The sequence below is a fragment of the Xiphophorus hellerii genome, chromosome 4 (genome assembly GCF_003331165.1).
Source record: "Xiphophorus hellerii strain 12219 chromosome 4, Xiphophorus_hellerii-4.1, whole genome shotgun sequence".
NCBI classification, from domain to species: Eukaryota; Metazoa; Chordata; class Actinopteri; order Cyprinodontiformes; family Poeciliidae; genus Xiphophorus; species Xiphophorus hellerii.
In genome coordinates, this window is record NC_045675.1 from 18,350,132 (window position 1) to 18,373,626 (window position 23,495).

General features: G+C 38.3%; 1 protein-coding gene across 1 annotated transcript in view; it reads left to right on the forward strand.

Annotated features, from left to right (window-relative positions):
• lmo1 (LIM domain only 1) overlaps window positions 1–23,115 on the forward strand; it is a 29,496-nt gene extending 6,381 nt beyond the window's left edge. The window contains exons 2-4 of the mRNA XM_032561307.1: window positions 9,692–9,905; window positions 21,098–21,223; window positions 22,573–23,115. Of these exons, the coding sequence (XP_032417198.1) occupies window positions 9,692–9,905; window positions 21,098–21,223; window positions 22,573–22,678 (446 nt within the window). The 3' untranslated portion in view covers window positions 22,679–23,115. The remainder of the gene's footprint in view (window positions 1–9,691; window positions 9,906–21,097; window positions 21,224–22,572) is intronic.
• The last annotated feature ends 380 nt before the right edge of the window (window positions 23,116–23,495 follow it).

Sequence of the window (23,495 nt, forward strand, 5' to 3'; positions counted from 1 at the left end):
TTAGTTTTAAATTTCTCACAGCTGAATATGTCAACCTCCTGAACCTTCTGACAGTGTGCAGGTTTGAATTAAAACTGTTTATTTTCTTAGCAAGCATGGGTTCAGAACTGAGAGAAGATGTGGCTGGTAAGTGATTTTTAGCTAGCTTTACCTAGCTGGCCAACAAACTCGAAGGTGAATCAAGCAGCAGTAAATGCATGTTTAAAATTTATACAAAATATAAACAATATTAATAGTAGTAGAACATGGCTAAAGTAGACTTCTGTTGCATAGCCACTACATACATAACATTTTGAAACAGAGGTGAATAAATACATCCTAGAAACCATAGAGCATCAGCCCCTGCATGCAGCTCCAGTCCTTGAGGGCTGCTGTCCTGTCAGTTTTAGAAGTGTGTCTGCTCCAACAGATCTGATTTTAAACTTATTCAAAGGCTTGCTAATGAACTATCATTTGATTCAGGGGTTGGTGAACCAGGGAGAGACCAAAGCCATTCAGGAGACCAAGCCTTAAGGACTGACTTTGGAAACCGCTGCTCTAGAGGAAGGCGATGTCAGCTTTGTTGTGGTGAACTGCTAACAGTTAGCCAGTTGCTATGCTCTGACTGTGTTTATGAATCATTCACTGTTCAAAATTAGTTGGTGCTTCTAAGTGCTTAGGTAATCCAGTGTTGTCAACTTGTTTAATCTGCCACTTTATTAGTTGACTGCTTCAAGAACTACTTCTTGTCTAACTTTCAAATAAGAGTCTTAAACATAGTTACAGGGTGTCAAGGTTAAATCCCTCATATTCATATCTGGGGTTGATAATAATTGCTTGGTATAACTTCACATTAATGAGAATTATCTTGGCCTTTAAGCATCTCATTCATCAAATCGCATTACACCCCTGAGTACAACTAATCTTTGGTTCAATGTTCAGTCAAACAAAAGAATAGTCAGAACAAGCTCAATAAACATTTATGCACCGGTAAATTACATGCAGGTGGTCACTAGTTTGACTGACATAGGTAACTGTGGACTAAAGAAGTGTCACCTGCAGATAAACAAAGTTAAATCTCTGTAGAGTCTTTAGAAACTTTGAAAGAGAATAAATTTTGTTCTGTCGTGTTCAGAATCTGCTTTCGGAAACCCTTCCCTGTGCAACTATTGTGTTTTCAAAATTCCCCATCCTTGCTTTCTGTTTGCTTCTATGTCTGTTGTGATGGTAAATATCTCACAGTATGACAGTGTTAGCTGAGCAGCAGCACTTTGTTTTAGTGTGCATCAGGAGCTGACAACCTCCAGGGGTTGCTAGTGAGACTGAAAGTGTCACAATCTCACTCTGGACAAATGAGTAATGCTGTGCTCAATTTTCCTGCAGGTCAAATAAGTACTTTTCTTTTAAAACCAATTTAATTATCCTGGCGTACTATTTAATATAGTCATCTTTACTTATCCTTACCTGAGCAGCTTGAGATGTAGGTCAGTGTAATTACACTTAGCCATAAGCAAGAGATGTATAAGTTGTATTTTTATCCTCACTTGATCATTTGTAATTAAAAATCTAATTAATTAATTCATGTACACCATAAACAGCAAATTAAAATCTCCTTTAAGCTATTTCACTCTTTCAACCACAAGAATTAAAAGCAAGACGAAGAGATTCTTGAGGTCTTATCAGTTATCTGGGTGGTAAATAGAAAAGCCCGGGGTCACTTTTCATAAATAAGATCCAAATTGCAGTGGAATAACCTCTCCTAGCATGACCTTCAGTAAATAAAATCTTAAATAGCTAATTAAAACCTGTGTTTAAACCAGGTTTCTCAATGTCCCTGAGGTCTAATAGATGAGGTTGCGATCATTGAAGTTGAAGATTTCATCAGCGATTAAGTGGGGTGTTTGTTGCTAATAATTTGAGTGGGTGATGCCATCCGCACACATTCCCAGTGAACTTAATGTGAACTTTAAACTTGTTTCATGGACATTCAGCTGCTCTTCCTCCATCCTGTTGTCTCTACTTTTCATTTTATTCCAATTCATTACACCAGATTTTTATGGCTGAATTACCGTTAGAGTTTGACCCATAACAAGAATTACTCCAAGAGGGGAAAAAAGTAGAATCATTTCTTGTAATTAAAGATATAAAACCATGATCATAATTGCATTTTGAATGCCATGAATGGCATTTCTTTGACTTAGTGGAACAACAGGAAACAGAGCATAACATAGATTCTTCATAAAGGCCCTTCTGTCTAACTGTGCACCCACCCAGCCACCCTTGTTATTTACCCCATCAGCTGTGGGAGTGGGATGCTTGAATGACGCGCTGCCAAATAACTGCCCCCTGTGGGGAATTTGCATTATTCACGATTAAAGAAGCTCACACAGTGCGTCACAGTATGGTGTTCCTCCTTCCCCTCCATTTTCCAACATGCTGAGGACCCTGAATGGCACACCTGTCTCCTGGCATATCCTTTGAAATAATAAGTGTGTGGTAATTGCTGGGGAGTGGGAAGGATTTTGTACATCACTTCCTGACCTCATGAGTGACAAACTTTTAGAGGGGCTGCATTTATTCCTTTCTCAATGCATTTTTAATGTGGAGTAAAAAGTGTTGGTGCATTTTGTTCTGGACGGCAGGAAAGTGGCTGTGACAGGTCTAATGGTTTTAGATTTATTTTTTTATTTTCTCGGGGATTCAGAGGGTGGCAGATGTGATTACCTCCCCCCTCAAGAAAAGTTTACAAAGGCAAAGCAGAATAAGTGGTTTCAGAATAAATGAAATGATTTTTTTATTTTTTTTTAAATTCTGACAGGGAGTTAAGGATAAAAATTTATTTTAGCATTTTTTTCTGGTAAATGATGATGTTGACCAAAATAATGGCAAAAATCACAGTTTTTTATGTAGATACCATGCATTAACAAGAATGAAAGCCCTGAAGCACCTCCACTGATGATTGGCTGGAACAAATCTTTCTTTTGCTCTGCCAGCACTCTGACAATCTTTCTTTGCTGTAAGAGCTCTCATGGGTTTATTCGTGGTAAAACTGCATGATAAAAATCACAAATGTTTTGTGTCCCGTCTCCTCCTCCTCATTCATCTTATTACCTCGTTTTCTTTGCCCCATCTCGCTCCTTTTAACTCAGGCTTCGCTGTTGACAGCTTACCTTGCAGAGCTCCCACTGTAACCTACTACCGAGCAACCAAGTGCTGGAACACGTTGCCTTCTGTAATAATTTGGAATCTCTGCCAGTTTCATGTCTTAAAAAAACAGGAGCAATGAATTTAATTAGAAAGCTGTTGCATATCTCTGTGATACATTTCTTTTAATTAACCCCAAGTGAATAAATTAAAAATAATAGGGGGCTGAAAAGTGTGGAAAAACACCCTAATGAAGTTTTCCGTTAATTGGGATGAAGTCTGTAGCCAAACCGCAGAGAGCAGTGCGCACCAGGAGCTAACAATGCCGTCTGTAAGCCCCAGAAAGAAAAAAAACAGAGCCCAGGGCCTTCATGCTGACTTGAAGTGTAAGAAATGCACCTCTGACGTGATGGAAATGACCATGGGCTGGGAGAAAAGGCAGTCCTGTTCTGGGCCGCTCTGCTGAGACTCCCCGTGCCGCGCTTGAAGCCGGGCCAGTGTTATTGCAGTCCTAATGCGGCTGACTCATTTGGAGCGGATCAGGAGTAATTATGGTAGGGAAAGTGGCTGCCGACCGTGGGGGTCAGGACACTTGTAACATGTGAAAAGAGCAATTATTCCAGGAGACAAAACCCTCCCTTATCCCGGCCGGTGCCAGGGTCAATGCAAGGGACGGCTGGGCTTCGTTTCAGTGAGGCTTATTAGCCACAGCAAGCTGCAAAGTTTGAGAGAGTGCATCTTGTTAATGAACAGTCCCCCTGCACCATTTCTGTCTGCTTTCTCTCCCACTTACTGTGGGTGTTAATTATGTCATAATCATAGCGGGCATACAGTCTCAGAAATCACCTCACAGACCCCAGCATTCATACACAACCATCTGGAAAAGCAGCATGCTGTACAGTAATAAAGAAGGCTCTTACAACAAATTATAAGGGGAACACAGTCAGCTTGAAATGTAATATTGACTTGGGCTTTTGTAAGAAACTACCTAATTTGAAGGGAAGAGTGTATGCATGTGTCTCTTTCTGTGCTCATGCATAGCTTTTTCTTTACTCCTTCCATATGCTCCAGCTAACGACAGGAACACGAATCAGTGGTCTTTGTTTATCACAGAGAACATTCTCATCAGGCTGCTTTCAGCTGACATGTGTATTCCAGCTGATATTATTACCAGATGTCTTGTATTTTGTCTTGCAGACTGAAAAACATGTCTTTGGTTGAATTGCAGAGATTTTGGAAACTGATTTCCACATACAATAGCGAGACATCTGCATCAGATCTCTATTAACCATAGTGGCCGACACCTTGGCCCCGGGACAACATTTTATTTGGGATTGCCATGGCCACAGCACTTACAGTGGTGGCTGAAACACAAAGGACTCGAGTAAATCGGCGCCTGAAGGCTGTAATCTCATGAGGGCCGATTAGAGTTACAGTAGTAGAGCAAAAACAGAGAATGTTTTTACCATTCTATAGAGCAATGAGTATTATTATATTATAATTTAATATAATATAATAATATGTGGATCCCTTAATCAGTTGTACCATAGAATGGATTGTCACATTTTTTTTAATCATAAGTTATTTGTAGATCAAAATTCAGATTTTTGTTTTATTTACTTTTCATTTGCTTCTCTAATAGTTTTCACTAAATCAAAACTAAGAACTACTACTTTTTTGTATACTAATGTGTTAACCAAAAGCATATAACTGGATGCATTTTTTCTGCAGAATTTCATAAAAATTAGATAGTGTAGGATGAGCATTGACAAATAAATCAAGTTAATCTTGTAATTATTTAATTTTCAGTTGGATTTAGTTACTCTCAACATGAAAGAACATTTTCTTCCTATTTAACGCCTTACTATCCTAATGAAAAATCAAAATCAGAGTTGGCAGTTCAGACCTTAAAGGAAACTGAAAATTGGAATAGGCCAGGAATGAGCCTGCTCTGCGTATTTCTATAATTAAATCATAACAAAATACAGAGGCATGGTGATTTTCAGTCAAAAAGTATTAGAATTTTACAAAAGCATTGCCTTTATGAACATTGATTATTACTCTGACCTTACGCAGAGCTAATGTTATCCATTACTAAATGATTTAGGAGTACAGGAAAACTTTTATTTACCCAACATTGTGTAACTTAAGAGCCAATTCCTTATTTTTCCACGTGTCTGTTCTCTTCATGCATCTTACTTGTCATTCACTTGAAGTGACCGTTACTGCCAGAAGAAGAACCACACGGATAACAAGCAACTTAGTCCATTACCACCACCTTGTGTTGGTCTTTTAAGTTATATTTTACTGCCTCGAGCCAGTTAAGAGAAGACTCATCTAAACAGTATCTAAACAGATATTGTTTAGAAAACATTTGAATGTTTTAATTATTGTTCAAAACTTGTACAAAGTTCCTCGATATAATGACTAATGTTGGTTAGGTTTTCATAGAGTTTCCAGTTTATAGAGGTATTATAAGATTTCTTTTGTGCAGCACTTATTTCAATTAATAGTTGACACTGATGAAGATAATGATGACAATAATGAGAAGTGCAAGTGCTCCAGATAAATGCAATCATTAAGCGAGGTGGAAGCCAATTTTCCTGCAGATCTAGGTTTTTGTGCTTACCACTATAGTGGCTAACCCTGTCTCATTCAGTGCAGCTGGGGGTTGCAAATTATGAGGGGTCCTTCAGAGAAAGGGCCACCCAGGGCCAACTTCCACCTCCCTCCTAATTTGTCAGGAGGGCTGAACAGTTTTCGTAAGATCCTTTACCTCCCAGTGAACCTGCAGAGAGGGCGTCACACCATGAAGTCAGAGCTTTTAACTAATCATAATGAGACACAGAAGCAGATGCAACTCTTTGTTCTGCCTTTAAAGGTCAAGATGACTTGTTGCATTGGCAAAAGGGACATTGGGTTCTGATAAACACCATAAATTACTCATAAACCCCATAAAACCTGCAGTGTATTGAATAAACTGTTGGTGATTAATTGGTTCTGATGTTTCTTTAACTTTTGAAGCACAGCAGCAGAATTTCTCAAGCGATGTGATGATTATTGTCAATGCAGCAGCTGATGTTGAATCAATAACCAGTCTTAAACAACTGACAGGTAGTTGATTGTTCTCTCAGGTTACATGGGAAACCTGTGTGTACATGATTGCAACATGTAAGTAAACACGTACTTGTTTTAAACACTGGAGCCAAGTATTCTTACAAGGGTGACACAAAAATGTGGCTTTAAGTCTCTTTACTCATACGATATCGCTGCAGTAACTGCATTTCTTTTTCATTTTCCAAACACTTCCTTGAATGATCTATGCTGTGTATTTTCTCTTAAAAACTTCCAATATATACAAAAAGCCTACTGGACTGATTTGGTTTTTCTGATAACTGCAAAAATGGAAGTGTAAATAGGGTAAGAGAAATCGGATGCTATCTATAATGAAAATACATGCTCTGACAGGCCGCTTGGGCTGAGTAAAACTAACTGTACATATTCTTTGAAGATGTAATCTTAAAGAAAGAGAGAGATGACAGGGCTTTACACACAGCACTAATGGCAAATTAAATTCCCCCCTCAGGAAGGATATTTGGCAGAGCAAGTGCTGTCTCTCCACTTTGAGGGGTAAAATGCATCCCTGTGTTGGAGGAGCGAATTGTGATGTGGAGAGGCATGCTTTTGGTGACATCAAATGACACCGGAAGGTCAGTGGCACTTGTATCTGTTAAATGGAATGGATTAAGTGGAGGCTGCCTCTTCGTCTGCTTCTACCTTTCATAATGCAACTTGGTTTTGTTGTTTTTTTGCTTTTTGGGAGTTGCCAAGAATTTGAGGTTCTGTTCTACTTCAGCATTACGCAGAGCGCCCAGAGTGGTGACAGGTGCAAGAAAATGTCTCATGGCATTAAGGGAATTGAAAAGACATTTACTTTACACAATCACTTTCTTTCCTGTCACTGCTTTTTGTTTAGTAGGTTTTAGCTCCTGCTTGCTACACTCCTGTTTTCCAGAGGCTGTTTTTCAGGGAAGACATAAAACTTATGTTTGTTCCCAGCAATGGCTCTTCAGGCGGTGTGCAAAAAAAAAAAAAATCTCTGCCACACTTCGGAGCAAAGAACCCAGCACGTATGTGTGTAGAAATAAATGTCAGACTAACTGCAAACACAGAACCTGGGTCATATTAGACACAAACTGTAGTGTCACTTTAATGATGCTGAGCAGGGTTTTAAACATCTAACGGTGGCTGTGAGCGGCACTCGGTAACTCCAGGATAGGTTAAGCTTTGTCCTTTTCAAACTTGATGTAAAACACACACGATATGTTAAAGGAATGTGTGGTGGGGCGGTGGTCTCAGCCAATTAGGAGTTGTTCCTCGGGAGGTGCAGGAACGACCTTTTTATATAATTAGTTCTCTTATTTAAAGCAAAGATTTTGAGTAGAATAACTAATTAGGTGTCATAAAAGGCAAATTAAAGATTTTTGTGATCCTTGAGGGAATTGCAGCTACTCGTTTTTTTTCTTCTTGTTGAACACAAGCTCTGAATCAAACACACACACACACAAGCTCTCCCTCATTAAGACTGTTTTTAGTTCTGTAGAAGCCTGACAGGCGAGCGCTGTTGGCATACCTGCAGAGAGCTCCCCTAACAAGCCATGAAATACAGGTAGGAGAGTCCGCCCTTATCCAGTGTAGCTTGAATTTGAAGCTTTTTTAGCTTCATTTACTCTGAACATTGGTATTTATGGCAGGTTTTGTGATCCTAACGCAGCAGCTTTAAGGGGTCTGTTTTGGGGTGGCAGGTGGGGAGCTGAAGGGCAGGCTGAACACTAATTGATGGCTCCCATCACTAGCTCAGGACCAATTAGCCTCTCCTTTCTACTTCTGATAAAGAAATAGAACAGCTCAACACCGCTCTACTCCTTTCTAACATTTCAACCAGTGCCATAAATTTGACTAACAAGCTCTGCATTGTAATTCATTTCTTACGTGAAAAGGGAAGTACCTAATTAATTTGCTTTCCCTGTAAAATTGATGTAAGAACAGAGAATAGCTGCAAATCTAGATCCAATAATGCATTTTCTGAGTCAATTTAAGTGTATGTAAAAGTTTGAAGGAGCAAGAAAAGCTAGCCAGAAATGGGATTTTCCTATTCCTAACAGGGTTTTGTGAAAAGCAGTGTAAGGTCGTTTTGAAAGAGAGCAAACTCAATAAACGTAGCTGAGGAAAAACAGCAAGGAGAGAGGCAGTCCATTCGTATCTGCCGAGGTTGTTTCTATCATTCAACAAAGCAAATAGCAGGTCTATCTGCACAATACACGCCGTCACTGTTGCCATTTCTTTCCTGCCAAAGAGATGCAAATAAAAACTTTTATCTGGCCCTGCACAGACTAATAAGTCAGTAACATTTTATATAAACTTTGTATGACGTATAAACCAGGCCTCCGTACCCACTCAAACATACAAAATGTTAGCCTAACCCCCCGTCACGCAGGTGTCCTGCCCTTTTTTCCTTTTTTTTTTGTAGAGAGAGACAAATGTGTTTTGAAAGTAGAGTTGCAAGTGGCGTCCACTGTGTGTTCTTTTAGACGGATCAATAGCTCAGTGTGTGAGAGAGTGTCTTAAGAGCTGTTGTCTTGTGCTTTCAGCTGTGGCAGACCTGTTAGTGCTACAGAGGGGAGCTACGCACCCCTGCCTCCGTACCAGCAGTGGCCTGAGGGGGGCTTTTAGTCCAAACACAAATGTCAGCCTCACATAGACTATTAGTGTTTAGTGCAGTTATTAAATGGACTTTATTTGTCCTTTAGGAGGCTAAAAGGCGCACTTAAAGGGGACCTGCGTGACAGCAGGGCAATTTGCGAGTTTGGTAACTTAGGCTCGCTCATTGCGGACACATGAGTACAGATAAGTGTAAAAGGAGGAAAGGCTGTTATGCTCAGAGCACAGAGAGGAGAGAGCATTGTGTGTTTGGGGTTTGTGTGTGTGTGTCCCTCTATGAAACACAGAGTGAGTGTATGCTAAAAGGCACTTAGGCCATAACATATCTCACTGGGGTCTGGTAGCAGCGTTTTTGTGGTCAGAGGCTTTTTAAAAGGTTAATGTTAATCTATACCAAACAAAGCCCATGAGGAGCTTTTACAGCCGTGGACAGTTGAGTGAAATGGGTTTTGATGAAATGGTAGGTAAGTAACATACTGCACATCTTGTTGTAAATACCACAGTAAGCTAAACAGGCATTGTGTATTTTATTCACAGAAATCCGTCCCCCTTCCTCTATGGCCCACAGCCAGTGATCGTGTAACTTTTGTATTACAGCGTGTTCTTAGCCGAACAAGTGAGTCAAGGCGTTGTAGTCCAATGTGACCTGGGTGCCTATCTACATGGAAGAGTGTTTTCTTTAATGCATATGAAGCAGGTAGGCAGTGTGCCGTGGCCATGTGCGAACACCAGGCTTAGACGCCTCGGGAAGCAGCTGGCTTATCAAAAAAAAGAAGAGAACACGAAAAGTCACTCGTGTTCCCGGGCCGTAAATCACGCGTGGCTGTTTGTCTCCTTATCACTACAGGTGTGCCGATGCTCTCTGTCCAGCCCAAAGGGAAGCAGAAGGGGTGTGCTGGCTGCAATCGCAAGATTAAAGACCGCTACCTGCTCAAGGCCTTGGACAAATACTGGCACGAAGACTGTCTCAAATGTGCCTGCTGCGACTGCCGCCTGGGGGAGGTGGGCTCCACCCTGTACACGAAAGCCAACCTCATCCTCTGTCGCAGGGACTACTTGAGGCAAGAAAGACACACAATCACTTTTCTCCACTCACAAAAATACAAAAGGCCGTGTCATTACAAGACTCTGTGACATTTTTCAATCTTTTAAAGCTTCAGAACTATGGTCTCCATTTAGGAAAAAGTGATATTGGTAATCTTATTAATTTAGTTCTGTTGCAGGTCAGCCCCAAATTGTTCATACACCTGGAACATTTGTATTTGAAGTGATGTATCAATTTAACTTTCATGATTTATTACTTGAAGTTAAATTAAAGTTTTGGAGTGGGCCAGCGAGAGTCCTGACTTGAATTTGATAAATAAATTAAAAAATAGGTGTGATGGCAAAAAGACCTTCCAAACCCAAGCCCTTAAGGCTCACCAACAAAAATAAATCAGAGTACCAGTAGAAATATGCGAAAAGCTGGTCGGCCTTTATAAGAAGGGTTTGACTGCTATAATACCAATAAAGATTTTCCTATTTATTGTTGAGAAAGGCATATTGTTTGACTTGCACTTTGCTAATATGCAAATAATAGCAAATCTTTTTTTCTACACTAATATTACTTTATTGTTCTTTCCTATAGATAACAGTTTCACTTTCTATAAAAAAAGCTCTTGGTTGAATACATTTTTTAAAGTCCAAATCTGCTAGTAGCATTAGTAATTATATCCTTAACTGTGTTATCTGTGTTAACAGGCCATCATATCATTGATTGTGTTTCATGACCTATTTTTTACATATCTGTTAATAATGGATATATATTTTAGAGAATCAATAGGATTTCTATGGGTTTATCCAACTCAGGAAACCCATTACCCTAACATATTGGGACCAGAAATTAGACAAAAAAAGTCATGAATATTATTAAAAACCCTTAAATCTCTATTTATATATATGTCAATTACGTTGACATATTCTACAACTGTAATGAAGTTATTTTAAATAAAAATAATGGTCAAATAAACATGGCAATGGAAAATAAATCACATATTTTTCATTTCTGTCTGCCACCACTGACAGCTGCACTGTAAAAGCATCTCTTGGTTGGTGGGTATTGTTTTCATGTCTGACGTTGTTTACGTGAACATGAAGCGAGAACTTTCTGTCATGAAAGCTCTCTGTGTTGTAGAGAGGCTGAAGGCTGTGAGAATCCTCCAGGCAGGCTTGTTGCTTCACGTCCCGCCCCCCCAAACACACATACACACTTCTGATGCCCCTGCCATCTGCTTGTTAAATTAAACATGACCATTTCCTGGGCGTTAGGTCACATTCCCCACCATTTATCTGAGAGGGAATCCCCCTGGGACCGACTTAGGGATGCCGGTGCCCTGTGCCCCCCTTTTCTCTCTCGTCCAAACATCCCTGGCCAGCATTGTCTTCCCCCTCTCTGTATTTTCCTTCTGTCTATTTGTGTCTCAGCTATCTGGTTGTTATCTTTGACTTGCTGCTGTTTCCTGGTTGGCTTTGGATCTACAACTAATTTGAGAGCCTGGATTATTAAAAAGCTCAATGATTTCACATTCAAACCAAAATTCAGCCTGAGGCCTTGTCCATTTTAACATTGTTTGTATTTGTGGTTCTTATCCCCATAAAACAATTTTGAAAGCCATTTTTTGGGATATGGTTGTAGACAGCAGAAAGTGTTTAAATCCCAGCAGCCTATTTCAAGCAAGGCAACAATTCCTTTGTATGCATGATACTCTTAAGTGCCATTAAGTTGTTTTTACAGGTTATTTAAGTTCTGTAAAAGCCTGTAGCAGGACTTGCACTAGGACCTTTGTCTCTGAACTTTACGTGCTTTGGTGATTCTGAAGAAAATAGCAAATAACATGGGTGTAACTATTGAGCTATTCACAAGAGGAAATGTGAATGTACAGTTAGGACTATTTTTTAAATTTGAGATGAACAGAAATTACAAAACAACACTATAGTGGCAATGAGAATCTGTGCAGAGAATGGTTAGCTAGTGTACATGGGTAGCCAAAATACCATTAGTTAAAGGTGGTGCTTGGCCAGCACACTGTGCAGTGTTTAAAACCAACTTCATCATACAACTAAACAAAAAATGAAGAACTGCTTCCTTACTTCCTTACTTCCTTCAAAAGAAAAAAAGTCTCAAAGGCAAAGTGTTGAGCTTAAAGTCCTCATTTAGGGCTCACAAAATAATCTAAAAACAAGACCCAGAAGCTTCACTTTGACCTGAAATATTACATTTTCATAGTTTTCTGATAATGTACTTAGAGGTTTTATTGTAGCTGTTACTCATTGCTGTGACAAAGTAACAAGAAAACAAACCACAATCATTTTGGCAATCACTTGTGAAGCTTGGAATAACTTTCTTTTGTATCATCTGTGGTTTTTGATGTTTTAGGGCAGCATTTTTCAAAACTTTGGTCACATATGAATTTTGCTATAAAAAAAAACATTCTTACACTCTCTAGGCTTTATCAGTCATATTCCCATAAAACTGTGGTCAGCTCAATAAAATCTTAACGCATAATGAGAGAAAAAACAAGGAATTCAGCAAAAAACTAAACAATTTACAAAGAAATATACTGCCAGCCAATGACAGTCATTTGGTGTTTTAATTAAAACTCCAAGAAGTCTCAAGTTTACAGTGATAACTTAAGATGGTCATTTTAACATTCTGTTTTAATGTACATATACAGTTTCAGGCTAGTGATTTATGTTTTTTGCCCAGTTGTATCCTGGCAGGCATTGTTTCCAGGGCAAAATCACTACAATTTTGGATTTCAAAGTACAACAAAACCTGACTAATTTTTGAATTAGGAATTGAACTTGCATGTCATTAATGAAGAAATCAACCCTGCTAAAAAAAAATATGGGATTATATCCAATGAAATTCTGACTCCAGGAAATCTTAAGAGCTTAGTCTGGTAGTTTGAATGGCTTTTGTACACATGTATCCACAGTGTCAAGCCAGTTAGCTAGTTTGTTCACCTGTTGCCTCTTTTTTACATTCACACAGTGGTCGCTCTAAGAAATCTTGCATACCTTTCAGGTTTTCCCAAGGAAAATTCAATTCATAGATGCTTGTCAGAAAAAAATGCTCTTATACTTTTATATTGTCTTCTGATTTCAGGAGTGTGTTCACTAGACAAAAAATAAAAACTTTGCAGTGAATATGACAAATAGAACTAAAAACAGTATGAATGTGAGGTAACAGCCAACCTCATTTGAAGGTCTTATATCTGGTGTAGTTTATTAAATAAATGCCTTGTTCGCTATTAAAGAAAGACAGTAAGATTTTTCCCCATCTCACCCATGGTTTTCAGTGACATTTTACTTTCATCTTAGCTCTTTTTCTGACCTGGAAGGAGCTTGTGGCCCACTTGAGAGGCGCTCAGGGACGTTACGTTGAGATAGGCCATTACCATCCATCAGTCCCCACCCACAGTTAATGCTTTTAAGATGCAGTGAGAGGTCCACTAAGACCTGATGTTGCCCCCAGAAGGGGCAGATGGCGCAGATGAGGTTGTAATAAATGGGGAAATGACCAAGAGTAGGCAAAAATGATGAAGCTCTTAGTTTCACTTAGTAAAATACATCAGCTGAAAGGACAGCAACCCCAACCCCGAAGCTGTAAGTGCCTAACTGGCATAGTGAAGGGAAAAGGAAAAGCTTTCTCGCACATTAGACCGGTAAGATGTAGAGGTCAGGCAGGGGATGAAAAAAAAGGAGAGTGACATGTGAAATGAAAAGTTAGAAACACTAAAATAAGAATAACATTGAAAGAGGGGAGAGAAAGAGAACTTCCTGTGTGCCTCTGCTGCCCCAGATTGTCTAATGAAATCCATCCAACTTGCCTGCTCTTCAGCCTGCGACAAATGCAGAACACTTAATGGCCGAGATGCTTCAGATGAATTCCATTATGAAGCAAATTAAAAACCTTACCTTGCGTAGAGAGAAGAGGCAGTTGGAGAGACCAGGGCATTTTGAAAGTAGGTGATGCGGAGTCCAGCTGGTGCCAGTTTCCTTTTCATTCCCTCTTTTCTGAGTAGAAGACCAAGTCTACCCTCACCTGCAGTAATGAAGTTAAATCTGTGCTCTGAATTAGTCTCCCGCACTTCATTAAATACAAGCAGTGGATCAAACACACTGGTTATTTCTAAGGGGTTGGATCCCTGCCATGCTCACATTAATTTTTATAGGAGCTCCATCTGTGATTGTCCTTCAGTGGCATTAGCAACTTAAATTCAGTCACTCTCTCCTGAGTCTTTCTTTTCAACATGCACAAAAGAAAGGCCTGCACATCTCTCTGCTGGTGCTTGCAGCAACTACAAAGTTCAGTTCCAACCTACACATTCTTCACTCTGTCGTTTCTACAAGTATTTTTATCCAGCTGGGCAAATTTCTTGTTCAGACACTAGAATAAGAAATTAATTAGGTCTTTGTCTTAGAGCAATGTAGTTATTGTGTGATCATCAGGGTTTGAGGACTGATATAATTTAGTCTTTCATTTCACCTACTACAAATGACATAATAGTCATCAACTTATCAAAGTGGGTTATAATTAACTGTAAGAGGAAAATGTGCTCGAGATAATGAACATCATAAGTTAACTGCACACAGATGGAGCAGCAGGAGAAAGATAATAACAGTATATGGGTGTGGCTGTTGTACAAACCTTCTTACTACTTTAGGAAGTAAAACAGTAGCTCTTATTCTTTGGAGGTGATGCAGAACAAAAGACAAAGGTTTACACTTTAGAAATGATACAACTGTTGGGGAAGGTCAGAGCATGCGATGCATGCATTAACAGCTCTCCCTCTTATAAAATCTGACAAGCCCTGCACAGTCTGGGAAGTCTCAAAGACCTCAGAGAACGCATAGAAAACTTCAAGAGCCGCAGCCCAAACTGAAGGAAGCAATGTGGAGAGGCAGCGGATACACTGCAGGAGCTTTAAGGGTTTGAAGTTAGCAAAGCAGCAAGTTGAAAGAAACAAAGAAGGCACACTTTTCTCTGAAGACCTGTTGTAATAACTCAATACACGGCAAAGGAGAGTTGCTTTATGGTGCTGCCATCCAACTAGCATCACAGCATTTCACAGAAGTGCACGGTTACATATTTAGTTACTTGACAATACCTCTTCTAATGACTATAGTGGATTCTTATGTGTTACAGAAATTAAATAAATAGGGACCAAACACATCCTGTTATGAGGCTGCACAATATATCACAAATATATAATCATTGCAATATACGTGTGTGTGTGTTACTCATATCTATTCATATGAAGGTAATTAATTTTGGCTAAAATATTCCTAGAATTATAAACTTGCATTTTTCATGCTAATGTGATGCTCAGTCATTTGGACAGAGCCTCACGGCAACAGATGCTCACGCCAAACAAAAACGACATTGCCCAAACTTCTAAAGGTCACAGAGACATAAAAGCACAGATGAGAAAGGGAGGAAAGAAGAAAACAGGCATATGTCACAACTGATGTAGTCGTAGCAATAGTTACCAGTGTTGGTGCCGTCACAAGATTTTCTAATATCATGCAGCCCTAATATATACCTTCTTAGATTTAATGTTTCAAAATCCTCAAAAAGATTTAGCCAAAAGAAATTATAGTTTAAGTTTAATTAAAACACTTGCAAATCAAACAGTATGCATAAAGTTTAATATAATTATTCAGGGTGCAGACATTTAAACATAAATAAAGAATGTGCTACATGGATATTGGTACTAATTTTACTGCCACAGACAGTATCTCAAGTAGAAACGTTAAGAATGGTTAACACTGTGTTCCATTTACTTTAAAGTTGCATCACAACTAACATTATTACGTTCCAGTTCTTTGTTGGAAAACCAGTAAGATTTGCTAAATGATGTTATTCAATGACCAGGCCAGCTGCTGTTAGTAATACGAGGTAATGGCATTGTTCCCATGCATTTTATACAAACAAACACTGTATTAAAGGTTGTATAGTTTTTTGACCGAATTTGTGCAGTTACTTTAATTACATACAAACCATAAAAAGTGCAAGTAAGTAGGTGGTTACCATAGCTTTTGTAACTTTTTAGTCAAACATTAGCCAATATAATTCAAGGTTATACGGCATTTGAAATATTAAATAAATATAACATACATGTTAAATAAATATAATAGAATATTAAAGGAAAGATTATTCAATGCATGGTAAGAATACTATATTTACATGCAATGACATCACAGGTACAAACTCTGATAGATAAGATCACATATTTTCCAGGGCAAAATACCAACAGTGTGGCATATAAAAATATAGCAAAAACCTTTAATAATAAGATTGCGCTCTTTACTAAGTTGCCTTGATTGTATTCATTATAGTTTAATTTAACTATAAATGCTGCATACTTGTGTTTTAATTAACTGAATAAACATTTTTGAAAAGAAGGAACTTTTCAAAAAAAAAAAAGGGTAGAGGGGGCATATATTTATATATTAACAAAAAAATCCAAGCAGAAGCCAGTGAAAAACATGTATTTTGGACATAGCACTCAAAAACATTCAAAATACTCAGATTTACTAGAAATTGGCAAAAGAATAAAATAAAATTTTCTTATTACAACAAATACATTGAAAATAAACTACTGTCCTTTTTTGACATTCTTGTCAGAATGTTTCAGCTTGCGGGGAGCTGCAGAAAAAAGTCTATCTAAACTTTTTTTTAATTGAAATTAACTACTGAAAGAATTTATTGAAAATATTAATGAAAATAACTAACATATATATCATTAAAGAGCGATCATTAATTAGAAAACAAACATGGAGTAGGTTTTTACACGCAGCTATGAAGAATATTTTCAAGGATTTCATAAATCACACTTGCTGAAAAAACTGATGATAATTTTTCTCCTTTCATTTAGAGGAAAGTTATTCATTTAATCCAAATGACCAAAGAAATTACAGAACATGAGCCACTGCACTCTGACAATACAAGGCATATTTCAGGACAATATGTGAAAATTCTTCACAAAGTAGGCTATTCAGGCCTCAAAATTAATTTCTCAAATGAAATGAATTGTTTTTCAAAAGCAATTTACTGTCTAAATTCTGTGAAAGGTGCTCTTTTTATGTAACATACTGGGGTCTTAAAAGGATTTATGGACATGCCGTATTTATTTAATCTAAATCTAGACAAATCACCCAAGTTCTTTAACATTTTATTTTTTCTATTAACTTTTGTGAAGGCATGCATTGTGTGTGTGTTCCATTTAGAAATGTATTAAATGGAACATTTAATACAAATGGAACATTTAATACATTTGATTAAATAGATCAAAGCAGTAGGCAAAAGTCAAATAAATGTAGAAAAACTATATATATAAATTTTCTGGTTTGTAGTGGTACTTGTCAAGGACTATGATACATCAGGCAGCAAATTAGCTGTCAATGTGAAAAACTGATGCATTGGAAGCAGAAATAAAACAATCTAGAATAGGAATCTGAGCTGGGCCATTTTCTGAATTGTAATCGCAAAAGAAGAATTTTGCAGATTTGTTCTCAGAGTTTAAGATAAAATACAAATATACCTAATCAGTCCACAGATACAGCACAGTGACTCTAAAAAGGCTGGATGAAGCTTCTGTTTTGTTTCTTCCTTTTTTTATATTTGCGTGGTAAGATGTAGTGTTTTCTTAGCTTTAAATCAATATCATTTGTTGTGTCACAGTCATGGCAGACCAAATGCAGCGCCCCCTCAGCTGTTACTCATGAGATTACTGCATTGGTTGTGTTTTCTGGCTGTTTATTGTTCTTACCAAAGGAGCAGCAGTAGAGGAGCTTGTTCTGTTTGAACAGTTTCCTCAGGCTGTAATCTTCTGTTAGCACAGAGAGCTCAATTGGCACATACATTGATGCCACATGATAACCCATACACCTACAGTGTTAACTAAAGAGCTGCTTAAGTTCTTGCGTTTTGAACCATCTGAGTCAAATTTTTTACTTGCAACTTGAAATCAAACATCAGGCAAACTAATTTGCATAAAACAATAGATGGTTTTTTTTCTCCATTCAAAGTCCTGGATTACTATCAAGGATCTAAACTTCAAATATTTTTATTAAAAATGTGTTGGAATCAAAATAACTGTGGACATACAAAGATGTAGATGTCTGCACAGTTTTGCAGTTCATGTGTTTATGCTCCTGTACTGAGCTCCAAAACTCTGTTGAATAAAGCCAAAAAAAAACAAAAAACACTGTACTGAATGATTGTAGCAGCTGCAAGGTGACAATTACCCCAAATCTGTGGCATAGTGCTATGTATGGAGGTATAACTTCAGCAAGCAGGACTTTCCCATCAGGGGTTTTCACAAATCATATGTATCAAGTGAACACCATGTCTGCAACCCAGCAGGTTGTGATAGAGACAGGTCACAATAATCTGTCTGGGTATAATAGGTGTCTGCATAGCAGTCTGTGTAACTGACCCAAACTCTCCAGGTTCTTCTAGAGCCCTTTTCCCCCCCGAGGGAAATAAAAATACATCACCACTGGTCGTCCAGCTCAGTACAGTCAAGCCATCAGACTGGAGGTAAATCGGACATACAACTAGATACAACTAGCAGCTGCGTCATTCAATAAAGATGCAATTAAACTGTATAATGAAAGAATTTAACAGCAGTGCTTCAAATTATTGATGGATCTTAGATTTTGGGGAATTTATTCATGTTTTAAGAAATTGCAGTGATGTGCAATACTCATTATAGATTTGCTCATTCCCTTGATCTTAGATGTTCCAACACAAAAAACTTCACCGACTTTACAAATTGAGCTTTTTACAATTTATTACGTTGCAATTTGTTAGATATTTTAACCGTCATTCTTACATTGAAGATCACTGAGTTGTTTTTTTCCCCGTACATTAAAGTTTATAGATCAAGTCTTTTGTCCAGTTTTGTACTTCAAAAACACAGCGGCACCAACAAACTGCTGTCCACTTCTTATTATAACTGCCCCAGCAACCTCAAACTGTGCAATTGTTTGCTGACTCATGAGACTCGGCTTGTTCACATTGCTGGAACACTTTCAATAAACAAAGTAATTGTGAGTTTTATCTCTGTCGAGTGGAAAGTTTACATCAAACAGAGAAAAAAATTGTGCTTTTATGTGACTGTGTGTGGTGAGTAGACTTTATTAAAAGTCATCCGTTTTGTCCTGTTTTTCTTTAACCTCTACATGTTTTAGGCAAGTTACAATGAACAAAATCATTTCTCCTTGCTACATGTTAAATGATTGAGAATTTTTTTCCCCAATACATTTTATTACTTTTTTTTTTCCAAGTCAGAAGTTTACATACCTCTGTCTTAATTTTTTTTTAAAAGTCCAGAGATGATTTCATAGAGTTGTTGCAGGAGGAACTGGTGCGCTGTACAAAAACACATGGCACCACACAATGCTAAAAGAGTGAAACAACAACGTAAGACCTGAGTCAAGCTACAGATTGGGACCTCATGAGTCATCCACATACATAGTAAGCCTAATCTGAAAAGCTAGTTACAAAATGCTTGGAGGACAAAGTTAATATTTTAGAGTGGCCAACACAAAGTCCTTATCAAAGTGCTATTGAATTTTTTTTTTTGGCACAGCCTCAAAAGAATATGTGTGAGCAAGACTTCCAACAAATCTGACTCTCGTAGTTCTGTCAGGAGGAATGGGCTAACATTCCAGCAAACTGTGGTGGGATGATTGTGGAAAAACACCAACATGTTCTACCCAAGTCATACAGTTTAAAGGTAATTCTGTCAAACATCGAGAAAATTGATGTAGGCTTTTGACTTTGAGGAAGGTAAAGTAATAAAATAATCTGTCATTATTCTGGCAATAAGAAATTGGAAATAAGTTTAGCAAACTTCCCTGATGTAATACAGGAAAAGGTTTAACATCAGTGAGGAAAATAAATGTTGATGCCTTTTTTATACAGGTTATATCAAAATCTGGTTTCGGCTGTGAATGTTCTGATACAGTCATCTCGTAAATTGTTGGAATATCATCATAAGTCAACTTTTGTAACACTGAAATTTTGGGAAAAATGTTGGGTTTTTGGATCAATACTGAATGCTGAGAATTTCCTCAGACACCTGACTAAGCAGAAGTCTTTGTGTCTCACAGAAGAAAAACACATTCTTTGTGTTTCAGAACAGCCTGTGGGTGGCAGATGCCTACTGTATGAGAACACTGAAGAGTTGGGGGGTTTTTTTCACTGAAGGAATAACCAAATGTAACAATGTCTCAGTTTAACACCCTGTGAATCCCTCTCATGGAACATAACAACCTTTCTCCCTCTGTTTCGGTCTCTGTTCCTCCTCTGGGGCAGTGGCCCCTAATTAGAAGCAGAGCTGCTGGATATACATTTTCCCTAACAAGGTGAAAGAAACTGAATGGGACAAGCATAAACTAGGCCGAATATCAACATACTGACTCATCTGTCTGAGCCTTACAAGTTTGAGGAGGAGTGTTTAACATACTGCTGGAACAACGATCTGCAGTTGTTCTTAAGCTCTCTTGCAAAGCTGTGAAGCGGACCTTTTCCTGCTGCAGAATATATAAATCTATCTGGGCTCCAAAATCTCCAAATTAAACATAAAGGCAGGCGCATGGAAAATGAAAATGTAAATCTGTCTGGGAATAGCATTTGAGTTTGTACCCCTCCTTTCTTTGATGAAAGAAGAATGTCTTCTGTTCATGTTTATGACCTTTATAATTTGGCTCCAATCTAATAAGCCTAAATAGACTTATGTGAGATTTCATTTTGTTATTTTCACTTTTAAAAATTCAGGTAACTCTTCACGGCTAACAGCAAAGGAAATATGGAGACTAGGAGAATGGGTTGAGCAACAGAAAACCTCTGGAAATGAATGACCACATTCTGCAGTTTGCCTTTGTGCTAAAGCCTGCATTAGGTTAGAAACTGAAAAGTTAGATTATTTGAAATGGATTTTCAACAATTTCAGCTTTTCTCTAAAGATAACTAAAACATTTGATCTAGTCAGATACACACATCCCTTTGTTGTAATTGTAACAAAACTACTGATAGGATGCCAAGAAACAGGCATTTTGTGCATTCTCTATGCTACATCATATCATATTTTCTCTTTTTCTTTGCAGTTATGCTGCACATTGGTTTACATTTCACGGCATGAAGTTTAAAAGGAAAGTATGTTAATCTCTCTGTCTTTTCTCTCTGTCTGTCTTTCAGGCTCTTTGGTACAACAGGGAACTGTGCCGCCTGCAGTAAACTGATCCCAGCCTTTGAAATGGTGATGAGAGCCAGAGATAATGTTTACCATTTGGACTGTTTTGCCTGTCAGCTTTGTAACCAGAGGTAAGAACGGGAATCATACCTGCAACGACAATGCATTTTAAACAAACCATGAATGGAGTAAGAAAAAGGCTCATATCTTATATTTTAGGAGGTGTTGTGCAGAAAAGCAAAGGTTTTCTGGTACATGTTTTTTGTTTGTTCAATTGCGTTACATCAAGTAGCTTGTAAATCTAGAAAACAGATACATTTTGGTTGTCTCATTATGTTGTGCATTTCTAATACCCTGCTAATTATTTTCACTATAACATGCTGCCAGCAGTCTGTCCCCATTTGTGGCTCTATATGTAAATCTTTAAAGCCAGCTGGATGTAAAATTAGCTCTTGTTCTTATGTGTAAAGTTCAGACACTACAGAAAGGGACACATACTGCTGCATATAAGGAGAACATCTCGAGTGCAGGTGTAACACGGTATTTCCAGGTGGACAGCGACCAATATGAAAAATTGGAATGAGCACAAAGCCTATGGTATGATGTACATGGAATATGACATACCCTAATATTGCCTTTCCCCATTAATATATTGTCAGTAATGGCAGCAGTATGAGAGTGGAGCATCCTTTGCATGCTTGTCGCGAGTGCCGCGACCCTGTTCCTCCACACAGCACAAGCCCATTAACCTTCTGCAGGCCAGATTCAGTTACCATAGTGAACACCTGCTGTAAGGGAATTATGACTCCAGTCTCTCTTCTCAGCTGGCAGATATATGAAGCCAGGGCTCATCTGGCACAGCATTGCCATGGCTGTGACTGTTACCAGCTTTATTTACCGTGTTACCAGCCTGGCATATTACTGAGGCCAAGCTATTTTCAGCTATGTTCTTATCTCCGCTCCCTTTCAGTCACATTATGGAGCTGTTTCCAAAGTGTCACGCAAACAAACAGCAGCGCAGAGAGGGAACATCAGTGGGACAGGCTGCTGTGTGTTATTTTCCCTCTTCAATTGACTCTGACTTTTGAGGAAAAATGATTTTGAACACTGCAGCCAAACTGTCTCTGAAAAAGCTCACCCCGTGGCAGGGTTTCCTCGCAGACTCCCGCGGCAACGTTACCGTTCGACCAAAAGAGAGTTGACCTGCTTTTCATCAGGTGGCAGTTCTCCTGTCTGTTTGCTTTCAAACTGGATTGGTTTATAATCTCATTTTATTTGAAGGCCCACATTTATGATGATCATCAAACTGGCCCCTAACAGGTCCTGGTGTGCTTGATGAAAAACCTCTTCATCTGAATGCATCTAATCAAACAAAAATCATCATTACCAATCAAACTCAAATGCTACCTTTCAAGCCACACTTATCTCATGACGCCAGCAGCAGTTGTATTCATAACCTCCTGTTTCTGTCTTCCAACAGGTTTTGCGTGGGGGACAAGTTTTTCCTAAAAAACAACATGATTTTGTGTCAAATGGACTATGAGGAGGGCCAGCTGAACGGCAGCTTTGAGACGCAGGTTCAATAGTTCATGGCAGCAACAATCAGCTCCACACTTTACACACAAGATGGATGTTCTGCTGCACTTGGAAAAAGACAAGCGTCTGTCTGCTTGCCTGCAATACTTTTTAAATCCTCTTTATCAGCTCCTCCCCTTCCCCCACCGCAAGGACTTCGTTGTAAATGTTCAACTTTTTGCCCCTTCCACACCGCACCAAGCCCCCACCCCCACCCCCAACACTGAGCAGTTACAAATTTTGATGTACAGTTGTGCCTGCTAAGCTGAGCACTGTATTGCTTGTATGTTTTGTGAAATTTGCTTAAGGTTTTCTGTTTTCTTTTAGAAATGGTTCACTGGAGGGTATGTACAGTCTGTTTTCTCTGTATATATAAACTGGAACATTTATTTTATGAAATGTAATGCAATTTTATTACTAGTGTGAATTAAAGATTCCTAAATGTTCATAGTGAGTTTTTTTTCCTCCTACTGAAACCAAAGTTGTTGAGGGAAGTTGCCCATGTATTGATATAATCAAATATCAAAGAATGACAATGTTATAAAAGCCTTGCAAGAGATAGATATATTTGGACATCTCTCATGATGCATTAAAGGTTTTATTACATTTTGCAAACTTCTGATGGAATTGGAAATGTTGTTTAAAATGAAGTAAGTACAATTTTATTTGGAATAAAAGAATGATTCTCCAAACTGTGTTGTTGTGAGCATGCAGGTGTCGGGAAGTGAGATAAGCTGAGCAGCTTCTCTGTGATTCATGCTTCACTAATTGCCATCTGATTATCAGGGTGAATTGGCCTGGAAATGAAATGCAACAGCAAATAAATTA